The sequence below is a fragment of the Etheostoma cragini genome, chromosome 8 (genome assembly GCF_013103735.1).
Source record: "Etheostoma cragini isolate CJK2018 chromosome 8, CSU_Ecrag_1.0, whole genome shotgun sequence".
Lineage (NCBI taxonomy): Eukaryota > Metazoa > Chordata > Actinopteri > Perciformes > Percidae > Etheostoma > Etheostoma cragini.
Genome location: NC_048414.1, coordinates 22,658,742 through 22,675,880, shown reverse-complemented (window position 1 = coordinate 22,675,880; position 17,139 = coordinate 22,658,742). Strand labels below are relative to the sequence as shown.

The window sequence follows — 17,139 nt, the reverse complement described above, 5'->3', positions numbered from 1 at the left end:
TGTGTGTGTGTGTGTGTGTGTGTGTGTGTGTGTGTGTGAGAGAGTGTGTGTGTGTGTGTGTACTTAAATAAGACAAAGAAAATGGAAAGAAGTGGTTTCCATGCGACAGGTTTAACTGGTTTGCAGATGTGTTTGCAGAAGAGCAGCTGGAATGCTGAGGAGCTCTTTGAGTGGATAATGCCTCCCCCTGGTGGTGATAGCTGGACACGAGCTGCCCTTCAACTCATGGACATAAACTGAGAGAGCTTAAATGTGCAAAACAGGTTTCCGACATGCCTTGGGCCATCCTTTTTTTCTGTTCCAGTCTAGACAAAAAGGTCCATCCATTACATGAACATGTCTTTCAAAACAGCAAAACTCTATCTGATGAAGTTATTTACTCCCTTGTATTTATGCAGAAAATAAGCTTCTAAAAGTAAATGTGATTTACACAAAACACGATATATATCAAGAAGCATTAGACCTCTCTGCCTGTGTGTGTCCCCTGCAGGGAGATGAAGATGGAGAAGCGACCCTGCAGCAGCATCGCTAGGGTGACGCCATCCAGTCACATGGGACCCTCAACACATCCCACCTCCACTGCAGGTAACTAAGCTGGATTGTCTCAGGCTATCACTGCGTATTTGCCATTAATTCACATGTAAGGTTACAATATTTAGATGTGAGGCCAGGCAAAATGAGTTAATTCATTTAAACGTGACTTATAATAAACTGTGAAGGATATTTGCTCTGGTGTCCAGCAGTATTAGACAGTGTTGGGCAGGGTGAATGTATGGATTTTATTAGGGCTGCACGATATCAGGACATTATGTAATTGCGATTCATTGCGGAGGATATTGCAATTGCAATATGATTCACATTATTGGAGGGAATGATCATTGTGTATTATTATTCCCATTTTCACTGAAAAAGATAAAAATTAAAATGATTATAGTGTGTTTTTTGCGGCAATCTGTACCAAACAAAGAGTTTTCCTTTAGTCTTTCGATTTGTAGGCCGGTTTGTCTCTGCCCAGTTCTTAATTCAGAATGGTCGGACCCATATTTTAACTTTAAAGGGGAACTATTAGGCTTAAATGTTCTGATTTCCAACAGTTGTGAATGCTCCGATTTCAACAGTTATTTTTTTTACTCTCGGCTTAGTGCTACGCAAATCTAAGCTGGTCTTCCATGATTAGTCATCTGCTCCGGGCACATGTACACATGCATCTTAACATAGAGGCATAGGTAGGCAGCTGCTTGGGACCCCCTACCAGCGGTTGTAGTAGGGGGGCCCCAACCAACCCCAAAAAGAAAAAAAAAGAAAATGATCCTTATCATCATGAACGCTTCAAAAGCATGGTCAATTTTATTAATATTCATAAGAAATACATTGAAACGTTACGAAATGTGCAGTTCATGGTTATCTGTCCCTGCAAAGGATAAACACACAGTCACAGGAGGACTGGAAAGTACACAAACAGAGACAAAGCAAGACAAGTCTTAACGCAAAAATGAAAAGAACATACCCAAACGGCTCAAATAAAAGCAAAAAGACAGCAATAAGTATTTGGCAACACTGTCAAAGATGAAAAACCTTTTTACGGCTACTGTTGGGGATACAGACAGGAAGGACAAAGTTGAAAGTGTTGAACATGCTGCAACAGCAGCAGCTAGCTAGGTGAGGATAACCTTACAAAGACATGGAAGAGCATCATGTTGGTGTGAAGACCTGTGAGAAGATGTGAACAAGCGTGTCAGAAGCGTGGGATGTGTAGAACAATCTCTCTTTTCTCTCATAGACTCTCTCTCTCTCACTCACTTGTGAAACACAATTCACAAAGGAATGCAGAGTGATTTGTATGTGCAAATGCGCATCTGTTTAAATGTAAAGGGACTGTATCTTTATCTCAAAAAGTCTAACTCAAAGTGCTTTTGCATAATACAGGAACCATTCATACACTATGTGCTCATTAGATAAAGGCATATTTACTCTGGGTTCAGTGTCTGGCCCAGCGACACTTCGACATGGGACTGCAGGGCCAGGGATCAAACCAACAACCTTCCCATCGACAGGGATCACTCTACCACTGAGCCACAGCCCCCCCTGTGTCTCTGTGTCATTTTTCTATCTCATATTTCATCATTTGTAAGTTAACTTAGTATTTTTAAATATACGTTTAACAGTGAAACATCACAACGGTGACGAATCAGAGCAAACTGGGCTTTCTTTTGTGAGGGGTCGCTTAAAGAGACAGGTGCTCCAACAGAGCGTTTTCTACAAAGGGCAGCAGCCATGGGCAGTATAAGGAAATAAAGTGTTTTTTGAACATTAAAGCTACAAAGCTAATAAAGCTAATAAAGACTATCAGCCCCACACGAGATTGTGGCGTCCGTTGACTTTCACGCTCAGAAACTCGAGTGAAGATAATTACCTTACATGTTCTTTTAGATCCTCCGTTTCCTCCTTGAATATGTACGTGATCATGGAAGGCTTGTATCATGTGGACACACCAACAGTTTTGTTGTCATTACTTTGAATGCCTTAATAGGGGCGACAGAAACTACGCACTATAGCTTTAATATTGGCTGAAAAAACACACATGCAGTAGCAGTTGTTGGACCCAAGCAACATTTCTAATGTATTATTATCAAAGCAAAAAAAATTCATGACATTTTGAATCCCACAAACAACGGAATTCCAAATTGTAATATTTAATAAAAGACACCAAATAAGCACTGAAAATATTTACTTGGACTGATAATTCATTGCATTTATATTCAATTCAATTCAATTTTATTTATAGTATCAATTCTTTTTATTCATATAAACCATCCGTCTGAATTTACATGGTTTGAATTCTCTGAAATTTTCAGCAGGTAGTTTCATGTAGTGCTAAACTCATGACATAGAATTCTGTGAAGGTGTCATATGTTAAAAAACTAAATTAACTCTCCACTACACACATACCCTCAACACACCGCTGTGTCTCTGTGTTCCAGGTGTGTCAGGTCTGGACGCAGCGGGAGGGGGTCCAGAGAAGGACCGGTCCTGTCTCTTCATCCTGAACTCCAGCTGCCCTGCAGGCTCCGCTCGCCCCACAGCCCAGGTTCTACCTGTCCAAACCGATCCAGCTCCTCCTCCTCACCCTCCATCCTGCTCCTCCCACCTCCCCCTAGGCCTCCCTCAGTCTCCCTACCACCCACAGGCCAGTTACCCCCAGACCCTGCTCTCCCCAGTCTCAAACCCAGCACGCATCCTGACTTCCCCTCGTAAACCCAGGCCCCCTCCGCTGTGCACAGACGACAGGACCAAGCCGCTGGGCTCGGGCCTGCCTGTAGCCGCGGCAGGCTTCAGCCCAGGGCTCAGTGTGGGGGTGGGGCTAAGGCTGGAGAACCTCTTCTCTGGGCTGAACGTGGATAGCTCCTCCACGCTCCAGGACTCGCTGGTTTGCCGTGGCATGGCGGGGGGTGCCGTGGGTCTGATGGTGGAAACCAGTTCTGCTCTGACTTCCACCTCCAACAGCCTCCACCACGTCTCCCACCCCCCTCTGCACTTCCACCTCTCGTCCTCCTCATCGCCTTCTCCGTCTGGATACTACTCCTACCCGTCTACTTCTTATTCGTCGCCCATTCCCTCCACAAAGTCTGGCAGTTCCAGTAGTGGTGGTGGCTGTGGATTTGTTCCTATGGCAACCGCAAGCAGTGTTCCTGTGGCAGCTGTGCCCTGCAACACTTACTACCCGTCCCAACATACCTCTAGCCCCTCCCCTTCCCCCTCCTCTGCCTCTTCATTGGATCAGAGTCCAGGTCACACCCCCTCCATGTGTGTGTGCAGCTTCTGCGGTTGTCGGGGGAACTGTGGTGCGTACGGGGCGTTGCCTGGATATGCAGCGGCCGGCTACCTGCAGCCATTCTCGGCAGGCCCGTCGCTCTTCACCCTGGGTCCTCTGCTCCACCTCAGCCCCCTGCTTTCCTCATCCAGCACCACCGGCGCCACGCCCTTCTCCTACCCAATGATGGTGCCGCCGCCCCTCTACAGTGCTCTGTCACATGACCAGCAGCAGGGCTTTGCCATCTACCAGCCCCATGGCATTGTGGGAAACGGAAGCCAGAAACGAGCAGCAGGGAATGTGTCGTGTTATAACTGCGGTGCCAGCGGCCACAGAGCAGAAGAATGCAAACAGCCGGCCGTGGATTCCGCACAGCAAGGTGAGTGGGCGAGTGAAGGAACGAACTAATTATTTCCCAATAGACTTTAGATGTCCGTGGTCTAGTTAGGGCTGAACGATTCCCGGAAAGACAACACATTGCGATTTCTATGCCAGATATTGTGATTACGATTTGATTGGCGATATAATACAAAAAAGTTTAGCTAAAGTTCAGTATAAACTTTGCAACAGATAAAACATGCGATGGGGCATTATAACATGAGACTCCATCAAAACTGCTCTTTATTCTTATCAAAGGATGGGAGCAGATATGAGTTATTGTTACTACATTTTTAACAATCATTTCAATTCCCCCCTTTATGTGCTGATCCAAAAATGAATCTGATCCGTGAGTTCTGTGATCTGTTGTGGCCCTACTTGAGAGGGTTTGGAAATCATATTACCAGTCGTTCACATTTACTGACAAATGTTTCAACCTCATGGGTCATCCCATCTCTCGTCCCTGCTTGGCTACAACATTTTATCGACATCACACCTGATATCCTCACTTAGAGTGCATCTTGCTCCACCACCTACAACAATCTACTGTTATATCCTCACTTGTCGCCTCTTTGCCTTTGGTTGCTCTAAATTGTGAGAAATTTCGATTGTTTCCCATCTAGTCTATTCATCTGAAAACATTTACAACCAAACCACATACCCTTACGTATTGTATATATGTGTGACAGGTTATTGCGATTGTTGGTTGCTCTATGTTGCATGTAGGGGTTTACACATAGAACATGTGTGTATTTTGTGTTTCAGAATACTATGATTCAATAGCAAATTAATTTAAAGGCTTACTCAGTGCATTTTGTGCCAAAGAAATGGCAAATGACTATAGTCATGTGAACATTTGACCTGATGTTCACATGGTCATATAGTTTGACAAAGTTCAATTCAATGATTGTGCCAAAGCGACTAAGAAAAACTGTAATAAGAAAATTATGTTTTTTTTCAATCAAAGAGGGCCTACAACTGTTGACTCGAGCGTGTTCTACCTGCACAATGCCAAAGCTTCAACACAGCAACTGTATTCCTCTGTTGTGTTTCACAGGGACATTTCGACTGAAGTACACTCCTCATTCTGACAGTAAGGACTCAGGGGACTAACCATCAGAAACACTAGTGGATTTCAGATGTCATACTCCTGACACACCTGTACCTCATGTTCCTGCTGAAGCTAGTGGGCAGCAGCCACAGACCACCTTCCTCTGAGTAGCCAAATGTCCAAATGACTGTTGATCTGAAAGCACAGACCCATTGTGTCTTTTGTAATTCTTTTACAGCAGCTTACTGAGAGATCAGAGGAGGACAGAAAAGAAACAGATTGGCGAGAAGAGGAGAGGCGCGGATGTCACAGTCTGTGTCGTCAGATTAGCTTTAATCCTTCCTCCGTTCTGGAGATCTGTAAAGTCTGGCTCGCTTTGTTTCAGAGATGTAGCTAGAACTCTCCCTGTCATGTTACCTATTATTGTGCACCGCAACCAGAGAGTCTCCAAATCACCTTCCCAGCTAAATGACTCAGCATTTATAGTTTTCTAGATGGCTCACAAACCAAAGACTCAGCATTCCAGAATCCCCATAACATCCTGGGCACTTGGTCAAGTGCATTTCTACTTGTCTGAAATCATGCCTTTATTGTGACAGACTAGATGCCTTGGATAAATGCCCAACCCCAGTGTTGTTTTCCCTTTGACTGGCTCTGCTGGTATAAAACATCTCATACTATCCTATTCAAAGCCTCGAAGTAGCTCTTTTATACAGTATGTCTTGGGATAAGATCTGTTCTCTATGTGTTGTACAGTAGAGCCCAGTTACTGTAGTTAAAAGCTGTGTTCCAGTTCATACTACATATTAATTATAAGTAAACCCTGTATACTAATGTAGTATATGGGTTTCCAGCTGGAAATCAACAGACCTTTGGTTTTACACTGACAGGAAATTTTGTAATGCTCATTAAGCAAAGGCAATCAAAATCCAAATTTTTAACCCAACTGCCAACAAGAGAATAGTTGGAAAATAGTGTCCGTCATTAGCATTTTTAGTTTCCACATTGACTGCTACATACTCAAAAGCTGCTTAAAATGAATGTGTAAGGATTTGGGACACAGATAAGATTGACAGAGTTTAAACTATATTCCCTTCTTGGTCATTGTCCTTGAAGTGAAGCAAAAGGGGTGGAGTGTGTGTGTGTGGTGGGGGGGGAGTTACCTTCAAGGTACTCTGTGGTATTTTTTAACTCTTGTAACACAAGGGAGTAATGTACTCAAATGTCCAAAGTGAATACAACAGCTTTGCCAGCCCAAAGTTAGAGTTCCACAACTAACGTTACACATATCCTATACAAGTATAATTGTACTTGTACACAATTGTATGTGCAATTTGTGTCCCCCTCAATAATTGCTCTTAAGAAATTTAAGAAGTTTATTGCCGCCCCTATTAGTTAGATGAAATGTATACCCATGACTAAGGATCACAGTACAAGTTTGAATCCAACATACGATGGCTATGAGTCAAGAAATGTGGACATGGGGACACAGCGTAACCCTCATCATTGGAGTGGGTGTGGACAGGTGACACTCTGAAACTGGAATCCCTTTTCAGCAGCTGAGGGGTCACAGAGGGATACTGCACCAGCCACCTTCTTTTTCCATGAAAGCCCTTCCCCTTAGGGGCGATCTGCAGTACAGCCTCTCTATCTCTGAGCCAGCCTGAGAGCAAAATGCCCTCCTCTATGCCAAGACAATCAGAATGCACTCTGAATATTTCCAGAAACGTTGTGTTTGCATTGTTAGTTCACACACCAGTGTTCATTTCAAAGTGCCAATTTGTTTTCACTTCAGTTTGATGATGTTTGAAATTTCAAGGTGGTGTAATGTAATGTTGAGCAGCCTGTATGTTAATCGTTAAGTTGTACTCACTCCCGGAGAGATGGAGTTGACTCTATTTGTAATTAATAAGCACAGTCTTTATGCAAATGATAATTTAGGACTGTTCAAATTGGAAAGATTCTAAGTAAGTTGGAATATGTTTCACAGTGTATTCACTGTGAGTGAGTTACTGGGCCGGACCCAGAGTACTACAGACACGAGGCCAGCTGGTCCTTCAGATGAAACTCTATCTGTACCCCTGGAGGGCACAGCACCCATTTCAAAACTGAACTTCCAGTATCTGTAACAATTTCTGTTTGATGTTTAAAATAAGACAACAATGTTTTTTTGTATTATACAATAAATGTATTTTCACCGAAATCAGGGGCTCACAATCAACCAGCCAGACGTTGATTGTGCAGCTCAGTTTTCATTTACATTTCTGTAAAGATGCTTTCTGTCTTTACAGAAACACTTTGTACATTTTGGTTGCACAATACAAGAAAAAATTGCCACCATAGATACCAAAGAGTGCCTTCCTTTGAGGTTTGTAGACCTCATTTCCACTGCGTGGTTCAGCTAACAACAACTACGGAAGACGATAAGGGCCACATATGAAAAAATATATATATTATATACTTTAACCTCAGAACTCAAAAAATATTTTTACATGTGGCACCAATCCTCTTCTGTTAACAACTTATGCTAATGGTTCAATAATAATAATGCATCCTTTTACACACACATGCTCAGTACCTATACACGCACTAAATGGAGAGATGTCAGAGCCTAAGGCTCCCCAAGCAGTTGGGGGTTCGGTGCCTTGCACAAGAGCACTTTGGCAGTGCCCAGGAGGCAAACTGGCACCTCTCCAGATACCAGTCCACCACCATGCTTTGGTCTGTATGTGGACTTGAATGACTACGACTAATGGTTGACCAAAAAGAGCAAGTTGAGTTGACTAGAGCCGTGCCATGCAGTTGAAATGCGGAAAATAGGTCCAATTTTGTAGTTGTTTTTTTAACTATTTACTTTTGCAGTTTCTTTAAAACCTGTAGGACCTCTGCAAGAATCACAACAGTGCCTGGTTAACTGATGCTTAAGCATGCATGTTCATGTTTTCTAAAATGTGCTTTTGCAATATTTGTGTGCAAGTGTTTGACTTCAGTTGTAGGTCACATTTTATATTACCTATGTGTTTTTAAACTTGTTTTATCTGAACTTTGACTGATGTTTAAGTAATAAAATACGTTCTGATTCTGTCTTTTATCACATAGTATATGTACATGATTTATGTTAATTAAGTTAAACCGTCATTTTAAACGACTGATATTATGGTTTTTCACAGAGAGATTTTGACCTGTCATAGAGGAAAATCACAATGGCTCCGTTCTATTCGCATGTCTATGTGAGCCATGACGGTGGGACAGTGAGCTAACATTTACAGTACCAGGACCCTGAAACTGACATAGCTAGATGGAATTCAGCCATCATTCACAAAGCCACAAACAAGAAACAAAGACAAAGAAAACAGACACAACACACAGTTTTTCTTTAAACAGTACAAAACTATATATACATAGGAAGAGCCAAGTGCTTTACATAACAGTAAATCTTACCCTGAAAAAACGTCCACATGTACAGGGTCCCATATCTTTTCTCTCTATCGCACCTCTTCTGTCTTCATTATAAATCTCAGTCTCTCCAGACATAATGTGTCTGCCATTTCTCTCAATCACAAATCATCAAGGGTCTATTTTCCAAACTCACCACATTACATTCTTTGCAATCTCCATTCCGAACAGAACAGTCATTTTTTTCTTAATGCCAAAAGTTAAGGAGCTGGTCAGGATGGCTACGAGCAGATCATGTCTATTTGGCCTCCTGATGTCTCAGAGCAGACAGGAAATGCATTTGATAAAAGCGTAATCTGAATAGTTTTTTATTAGTTACAGCGTTTATTTTTGTTTCATCTAATTGTCAAGACTTGAGAGAACAGTTTCCAAAAGTCATGTTCATTAATCTCTGGGCATTACTGTAAGATACAATTTAGTTTAATTAGTTTTTTCTTTTGTCTTAACGGTGCACTATGTAATATATTTACTGTATGGAATCCAAAAAGGACCTCAGTTCTTCATTAGATATTAAGCCAAGCTAAGTTAAGAGACTATCTTTTCATACAACAATGCTAATGCCAGAATTTTCTCCTTTGAAATTTCTGGTTTGTGACGGAACGCCTGTGTGTGTGTATCATTTGCCCAGTTTGACAGCCAGGCCGGGTTGCCAGATACACCTGTAAAAAACTAATCCCAGAGTGCTACAACTGGAATGTTAGTACAGCCATGGAAGCAGCAAACAAACGAACAGGATCAACAGAGATAGTTCCCCTTCGAGGGGAACTCAAACTGCGTCGTATAAAATTGGCGTATGGGAAACGCCTCTAGCGTACAGGGCTAAATGCGAATGACAACTATTCCAATCCTGTTGGTCTTGGTGAGAGCGGTAGCATGTGATGGTGTAACAGTAGGGGTATATAGGCACGCCGGCACATAGCTCATTAGCTCTTTCTATGAAGCAAGGCACTCCAGGCGGGGCGAGGTGCGGCAAACCGACGCAGTGTCTCGTTCCCCTATGTCGTGGAACAAGGGTTACATACGTAACCCGAGACGATTCTACCCGACCTAAAATAAAAGTTAGTGTCCACTGTCAATTGCGTCAAACTCAGGGGTGGCTCACTCGTAGAGTGGTCGGAATTGGAAGGTTGGTGGTTCAATCCCTGTCCATACAGTTCCATGTCGAAGTGTCCTTGGGCAAGACACCAAACCCTGAGCACTTTGAGTAGTTGTAAGACCAGAAAAGCACTATATAAGAACAGTCCATTTACATTTACAACAACAATTGCGTGACCACAGAAATTAAAAACACTAGGTAAATCTTGGAGATGTATTTGAGAGCTGGAGACAGTTTAGAACCAAAAAGGAGGCCAATTTTTTTCAAATAACATCCCAGAGTACAGATTAGACCTGCTCTTTTATGAAAAGCACAACGAGATAACTGTTGTTTTGATTTGGCGCTATAGAAATCTAATTGAAATGAATTGGATTAAAATGTTGGGACTTTCCCTTTAAAACGTCTGAACGTTCAATTTGCTTAAAAATCCAGACCATCAACTGTTGGTGTGACTTACTGTACATACAGTGACACAATTGCGTCCTTTTCAGCCAACAGTTTGTTTTCACTGTCACAGTTTCCCTGTCTGGTATTGCTATGGTGGCCCAGAGGGCTCAGCGCACTGCAAATAAAGAAAACTCATACAAATAGACAAAACAGAAGCAACTTAAGAGAATGCCTGTTTGCCAATTTGGCAACAAGTAATAGCAGCAAGTAGCACAACTCAAAAACAGAAACTGTTTCCACTGCAAAAATTTTACACTGCCCCCCCCCCCCCCCCGAACAAACTAACAAGGTCAAAGTGAACTTTATTATCCCAAAAAAGGGAAATTTGGGTGGTCAAGGTACACATACATTAAACATTTATAAAAACGGACACAAAGATGAATATTGATTTTAATCAACTATTTCCCACACATACCACACACTACACACACAAGAACAAAATACATGCACATGCATCCTATGTTCTGATCTCATCCGTCTCATTCAACAGTCTAATTGCTGAAGGAACAAAAGACTTGCTAAACCTTTTTTTTTTTTTTTCTTTCCTTAGCAGAATCGTAACATTGCACAATAGCTTAGTTGGAACCTATTGTGAAGAGGGTAAGCAGGTTCATCTCGAATCTGCTCCGCCTTAATCACAATAAGGTCCTTATTGGGCAGCTGACATCCGGTCACGCCCAATGACCCTACTTGCCATGCTGACCATGCGCTGCAACATATTCTGGTCTACACTGCAGGTATGAAAAAAAAAAGTATGAGTGGAGATTGAAGTTTGACACTCGTTTGTGTACAATGTGTGTAAGATTCAAGACAAAACACAGCCCTTTGGAGCCCTGTAACTATAGATGTAGGGAAGGAAACAGCTGTGTTAAATTTAACCCGCTGGATTCCCTTTGAAATAATATCAGTAATCCAAAAAATGAGTTTTGGATTAACCCCAAGATCCATCAGCTTTCCCACCAGCAGATGGGGCTGAATAGTGTTAAAAGCACTGCTAAAATCAACACAAGCAACACAATCTCCACCAAGCTGTTGGGTTGTTCAGGATGTTCTTATGAAGTGTTTGGTCATTGTCATCAGTGCGTCCTCAACCATCTTATCAGTACGCAAACGGATGAGGATCCAGGATTGGTGAGACTTCAGTGAGGAGATGTTTTAACCCTCGTCCATGGGTCAAATTGACCCGTTTTCCTATACCAGTTGTCTTTTTGTCTACCCAATTGTAATTAACCAAAATAAGATGATTTTTTTCCCCCCACAACGCTCTTTGGCAAGTACAAATCTCTACTTTCATTAATTGTGGGTTGTCTTGTTCGGTTTTATAGCATTTGAAAAACAAAATTGAAGTGGTTTTGAAATAGTATTGAGTAAAAGTTGACAGTTTCCAGTCTGTAATTATCCATCAACATACTTTCCTTTAATTTTTGTCAAAATATTTCCTAATTTCTGCTTTTATAACTCATACATTAGGTATAATTTCCTATAAATGAGGTTCATTGACCATAAATTCCAAAAAATAACTGTTAAACTAAAGTTAGTGTTACAGTATTTAAAACGTCAAAAAAGTGACAAACGTTGGAAAAAAGCATTGAAAGTGTTTCAAAAGGGACAAGATTTAAGACAAAATTAAAAACATTGATAAAAAGGGTCAACACTATCTTCTCAAAGCTCTTCATAGGTACTGAGGTTAGGGCAACAGGTTGCAGGTCATACATCACTTTAGGCCTATTGTTTTTGGGTACATGTAATATTAGAGACTGCTTCCACATTAAGGGACTGCTCTAGTGAGCACTGAAACAGCCTTTGGAAAGAAGATGCAAGTGAATCAGCACCTGACCTCAAGACCTTACAGCTAATGCCATCTGGACCCTGATATTTGCTAGTGTTAACATGTAAAAACTGTTTCTTAACCTCATCCAGGCTGATCCTAATGTCACCAGCTGGCAAGTCTATAGTCTTCACAGCAGCCTCCACCTGCTGTGGTGCAAAATCCCCAGTTTTAAATCTACAATAAAAACTGTTCAAATTTTTAGCTTAAGACAGAATCAGCAGCATCCATTGAGTGCATTTTATGTTCTTTAACCTGTGATCATTTGTAATCCCTGCCAGGCTTTCTTTGTATCATATATTTTTTTAAATGACTGCATTTTATCTTCATAAGCAGCATGACACTCAGTTATCTTCTTCCTAATTCTGTTCTGGGAGAGAGATGGGTTACACTCTTTCCAGCGTGGCTCAGCGTTCTGGAGTGACGGCTGATTGCAGCCAATCACTTTCTCAGCAGAGCGGATGATACGCTGCAGTAAGTCCTCCATAGCAGTGGCAGCAGAGTACCAGATGGTAATGGACCAAGTGAGGATGGACTCCATGATGGCAGTGTAGAAGTGAAGCGTCATAGTCTTTGAGAGGTTGGACTTCTTCAGCCGCTGCAGGAAGCACATCCTCTGCTGGGCGTTATGGTGAGGGAGCTCGATGCCTCTATCAAGCTGCTGAACTCCAATAGGAAATCTTAGCACAACAGAACGAAGTGCAATAAATACACCAACTCTTTAATTCTCACAGTCACTTTTTTACATGTAGCTTTGTCTGTCATGTGTCCTTTCTTCATGTCCTAAGATGTCTTTGTTGATGTCATGTTAATTTTAGAAATGTTTATGTTTTGTGTTGGTCTTATGAAGCAACAGAATGTGCAACAAAGCCAAAAACAAGTGGTGAAATGCAACTAAGTACATTTACTCCAATACTGTACTTAAGTCCAAATTTTGAGGTACTTGTGGTTTACTTAAGTCTTTTCTTTTTATGCCATTTTCTACTTCTACTTTGCTACGTACAATAAAAATAAAGAACAGATTAGCTACCTTTATTAGATCAGCTTTATGTATCAATTTGCAACCTTAATCTTTCTAATTCCTCCTCTTGTTGTTGTTCTCACCTGTTCAAAAGCTTTTTGAGTGGTTTTGGCTACGTCCCTCTTTCTTGTGCCTCCTCTTCCTGTCGCCGATCTAATAATTGAAAATACACATATAAAAAAACTAAAGAACATTCTTGTATAAAGTCTGTTGATTAACACTAGATAAAGGTTTATGTTTTGAAAAAAACATCTGCAGCTTTTGCATTAGGTATCATCTCATCTATCCTGTGAGTATGAATTACAAGCAAAGTTAATGTAGGTTATCATCATACATCCGTACAAACAACAAGATTCTTAGGCCATGGATGAGCAATAATTTAGCAAGGTAAGTGGCCATTGCAACTTTGCATTTGGATCATAAAACTAATACTCCAGCCAGTCCTCATGCAAAATGCTTTAGGTTTCCTTTTTTATTTGGTAGTTTCTGTTTCTCTTGTGTCTTGTTTAACTTCCTGCCTTGTGTGTTTACCTGCCTTTGTGATTGTCTGCTTCAATTCAATTTTATTTATAGTATCAAATCATAACGGAAGTTATCTCAAGACACTTTACAGATAGAGTAGGTCTGGACCAGACTCTATAATTTACAAAGCTCCGACAAGTAACTAGTAATTCCCCCAAGAGCAAGCAATTAGTGCAAGTGTAACCCAGATGTAAAATGGGCAATAAATTGAATAAATAAATAAGTCTGGATGCCATTTTAATCATGCATTCACTGTCCCACTGTGAGATTTTTTTTTCATATATATATATATATATCACCCCTGGAGATTATATAAAGTCTATGGAGGTTGTGTCCAAACAGGTAGTTCTGTTGTTTTGCAGATACTGTTGTCACATGCTGGCTGTTAAAAAAAAAGTCAGTTTTTGATCACTTTCTTCTGTGCTACAGAAAATTGGAGTTCAATAATCTCTACTTTCTTTGTTATATTTCTGAAGGATGACACTGATGCCAGATGGGAGTCCCTCATTAAAGGACTGCATCTATCTGAATGAGAATCCTGACGTCTTGTTGCGGGAGTTGAGATTAAAACAAATGGTCGAAACAGTCCACTTTTTCTCCATAGTCCCCCATTATGAAAGTGAAAAACTACCTATTTTGTCCCCTCTGACACATTGTCTCTTACATCAGGGATTACAGCAGTGTGAAAAATAATTCAAATTTATTGAAAGAAGGACAATTCCACCATCTTCCTACACTGCATTGATCTTCATCTGACAAGGGTAGGCTTGGGATCAGAAAACAGCCCTGGAGTAAATCCAGGTTAATGATAATTATCGTCCAGGAACATGAAAACAACTTCCAGAAAAAACATAGATGAAAATTCAGTCTTTATGTTAGTTTCCAAAGATTAAAGGCTCCTCTTCATCTGGTCTGGAATCTTTTTTCTCTCCATTAATTGACCATGAATGGCAGCATTGCAGGGCATTCTTTGGCTGTAAAAATCTGCAATGCTGCTTACATGGGTTTAAACATACTATACTAATTGCTGCATTCAAAAGCGATACATTTTATTTTATTTTATTCAAAGCTTCAAGAATTTTTTTTCATCTCTAACCAGGACATGACTGAGACTACTGCACTGAGTGCCATCATGAAAACGACAGTGGAAATCTATGTCACCAAAGAGACGCCAGGCAATGACTTTTCTGCTGACGGCATCAACATCGAGGGTGGTTCTTCAAGATCTGGATAACGTGGCCCTTGCAACAGCTTGCTGTTTGGACTTTGTTACTCTTTGAACATGAGGTATCCGTCACAGCTCCGCTACACTTTCAAAGTGATTCAAAAGGTGCTCATGGAGTTTGATGTGACTCAACTCTCAAGGAAAGCCCAAAGCTTAAAAACAAAACTGCTCCAGTAAGGAGAGCTCACTGTTGTGCACGTGAGGCCAAGTGTTCATTCCTTAACGGCCATGTGGACGGGACAGTTATTTTCCCCTCTACAGGACTCTTATTGGCAGCATTCCTCAATCTTATTTTCTATCTGTCTTGCAGGTGAAGGGATGGAGAACTGTACACACACAGCGGTCTACTGTGAAATTTAGAAAACTTTAACTTTAGATTATTTCAAGTTCAACCACTGTTCCAATTCCTACACCAGTATTGCATTAGACATTGACACAGTCCTTAATCTTACAGTGGCTTGCACAAGTTTACACACCCATGCTAAAGTTAAATAAAAAAACATCTTTTGGACATTTCCTTAAATCAAAAAATAGGAAAATCCAACCTTTAGGAAACCAATTTTCTATGTGAATGAATAGTGTATTGTATCTCTGTGTATGGGGAAGGCTGTGTGATGATGGGGTGTTGTTTACATTCCAAATGCAGAGGGAACTTTATCAGGATGCATAGTATCCTGATCCATGAAAAAACTATACTTAATAATAAAAATGTGCCTGCCTCTATGGGAATTTAATATAGGTGTGTGTATTCTTATGGCCACTGTATTTTAAGGAAGAACATTTATTTATTTACAATACATTATTCATTCACAAAGAAAACTGGTGTCCTTAAAGGGTTGGATTTTCCAATTTTGTTTAATTAAGGCATAAGATCAATTCCCAAAAGACGTTTTGTAAATCCTCTTTTTAAGCATGGAGTGTAAACTTATGCAAGCCTTAGTATAATATAATCTGGACTGAAGGCAGCGGAACAGTTTTGAAATATTTACCTGTGTCTGTAAGTGACACTTAAAACCTTGAATGTTAATTAATGACCAGATTCTTTGGGAGTGATGGGAGTTTTGGCTCTGAATAAAGGTTTTGAAAGGCAACTGGTAAAAATGGGTCATTTTAATGATTGAGAGAGTTCATAGAAAGGTATTAGACATGAAAATGAAGGATTGCTGGAATGGCAATGGTAACTTATGTTTTTGCATTTCAAATCTGTTCTATAGTTACATTGAATTGTTAAGTTACATTTGTTACTTAATTTAATCTTGACAATAGAGACCTTGAACTATGTTTGTGTTGTTCTCAAAGATGTTTGACCGTAACCTTTTTCAAAAGAAAAGGTCTAATTTCCCTTCTGTGACTGTGAGTTGGTAAAACACTGAAAAACTGACATTAGTTGTTCACTGTTTATTTGTTTTACAGTAAAACAGTACTGTCAGTTCATTTTTTACCTACAGTCACTGTAGTGAAATTAGACATTTCATTTTGAAAGGTTACCAGTGGTTATAGGCAACCATCTTCAGAGAACAATACAATCTGTTTTAATATCACCCATGTTGGCTAGTAACTTACTTCAGCAAAGAAAGAGGAACATCACATACTTTACAGAACTTTAATTGTGGGTTTCAAGTTACAGTCTCAGTAAGGGTACTTTGTCCATTTTATACAATTGTCTCCAGTTGAGGAGGTGATGTTTTTAATTTACATTGTAAAGCACTTTGATTGGCATTTAATTGTATGAAAGGTGCCATACAAATAAAGTTATTGTTAAAGTAATGGTTAAAACAAAGGTGTTAATGTAAATATTTTACCACTTCTGGTAACCAGAAGTACATCTGAAGTTGTGGAATGATAGATGGATGGATGGATGGATGGATGGATGGATGGATGGATGGATGGATGAACGGATGGATTGATGGATGGACGGATGGATGGATGGATGGATGGATGGATGAACGGATGGATTGATGGATGGACGGACGGATGGATGTATGGACGGACTTCTGGTAACCAAATCTTGCCTTTGGACAGAAATTGTGATTTGCAAATCTTGCAGCTCTCAGCTCTCTGTAAAGTTCTAAAGTGCTTGACTTCTAAGTAAAGTTCTAAAGTGCTTGTTTCAGCTAGTTGTCAAATCATGGGACTGCATGACTCATTTATGGCCAGAAAAGCAGTGGATGTAGGTTGCTCTGTTGAATCAACTGGGAATGTCTCAAATTAATCCAACCGTTCCATCCTAAATTCCATAAACAACACAACATGTAATAAAAGGCAATAGGATGAGTATTATTGGGGAAAGAAGAACACATTTTA

General features: G+C 40.5%; 1 protein-coding gene and 1 long non-coding RNA gene across 4 annotated transcripts in view; one reads left to right on the top strand and one right to left on the bottom strand.

The window, feature by feature from the left end:
- The window catches only part of zcchc14 (zinc finger, CCHC domain containing 14), a 46,918-nt gene extending 38,845 nt beyond the window's left edge, over window positions 1–8,073 (top strand). For 2 of the 3 annotated variants that reach the window (XM_034878828.1, XM_034878827.1), the window contains exons 11-13: window positions 491–585; window positions 2,982–4,190; window positions 5,247–7,673. In XM_034878828.1, coding sequence (XP_034734719.1) covers window positions 491–585; window positions 2,982–4,190; window positions 5,247–5,302 — 1,360 coding nt within the window. In that variant the 3' untranslated portion in view covers window positions 5,303–7,673. Of the gene's footprint in view, window positions 1–490; window positions 586–2,981; window positions 4,191–5,246; window positions 7,674–8,060 lie in introns of those variants that run through there. The other variant, XR_004657582.1, reaches the window with a different exon arrangement.
- Window positions 4,611–17,039, bottom strand: LOC117948901. The gene is made up of 3 exons (XR_004657588.1): window positions 17,029–17,039; window positions 15,288–15,292; window positions 4,611–4,697 (listed from the first exon to the last, which is right to left on the bottom strand). It is a non-coding gene; the product is annotated as an uncharacterized LOC117948901 (long non-coding RNA).
- Window positions 17,040–17,139: the final 100 nt, after the last annotated feature.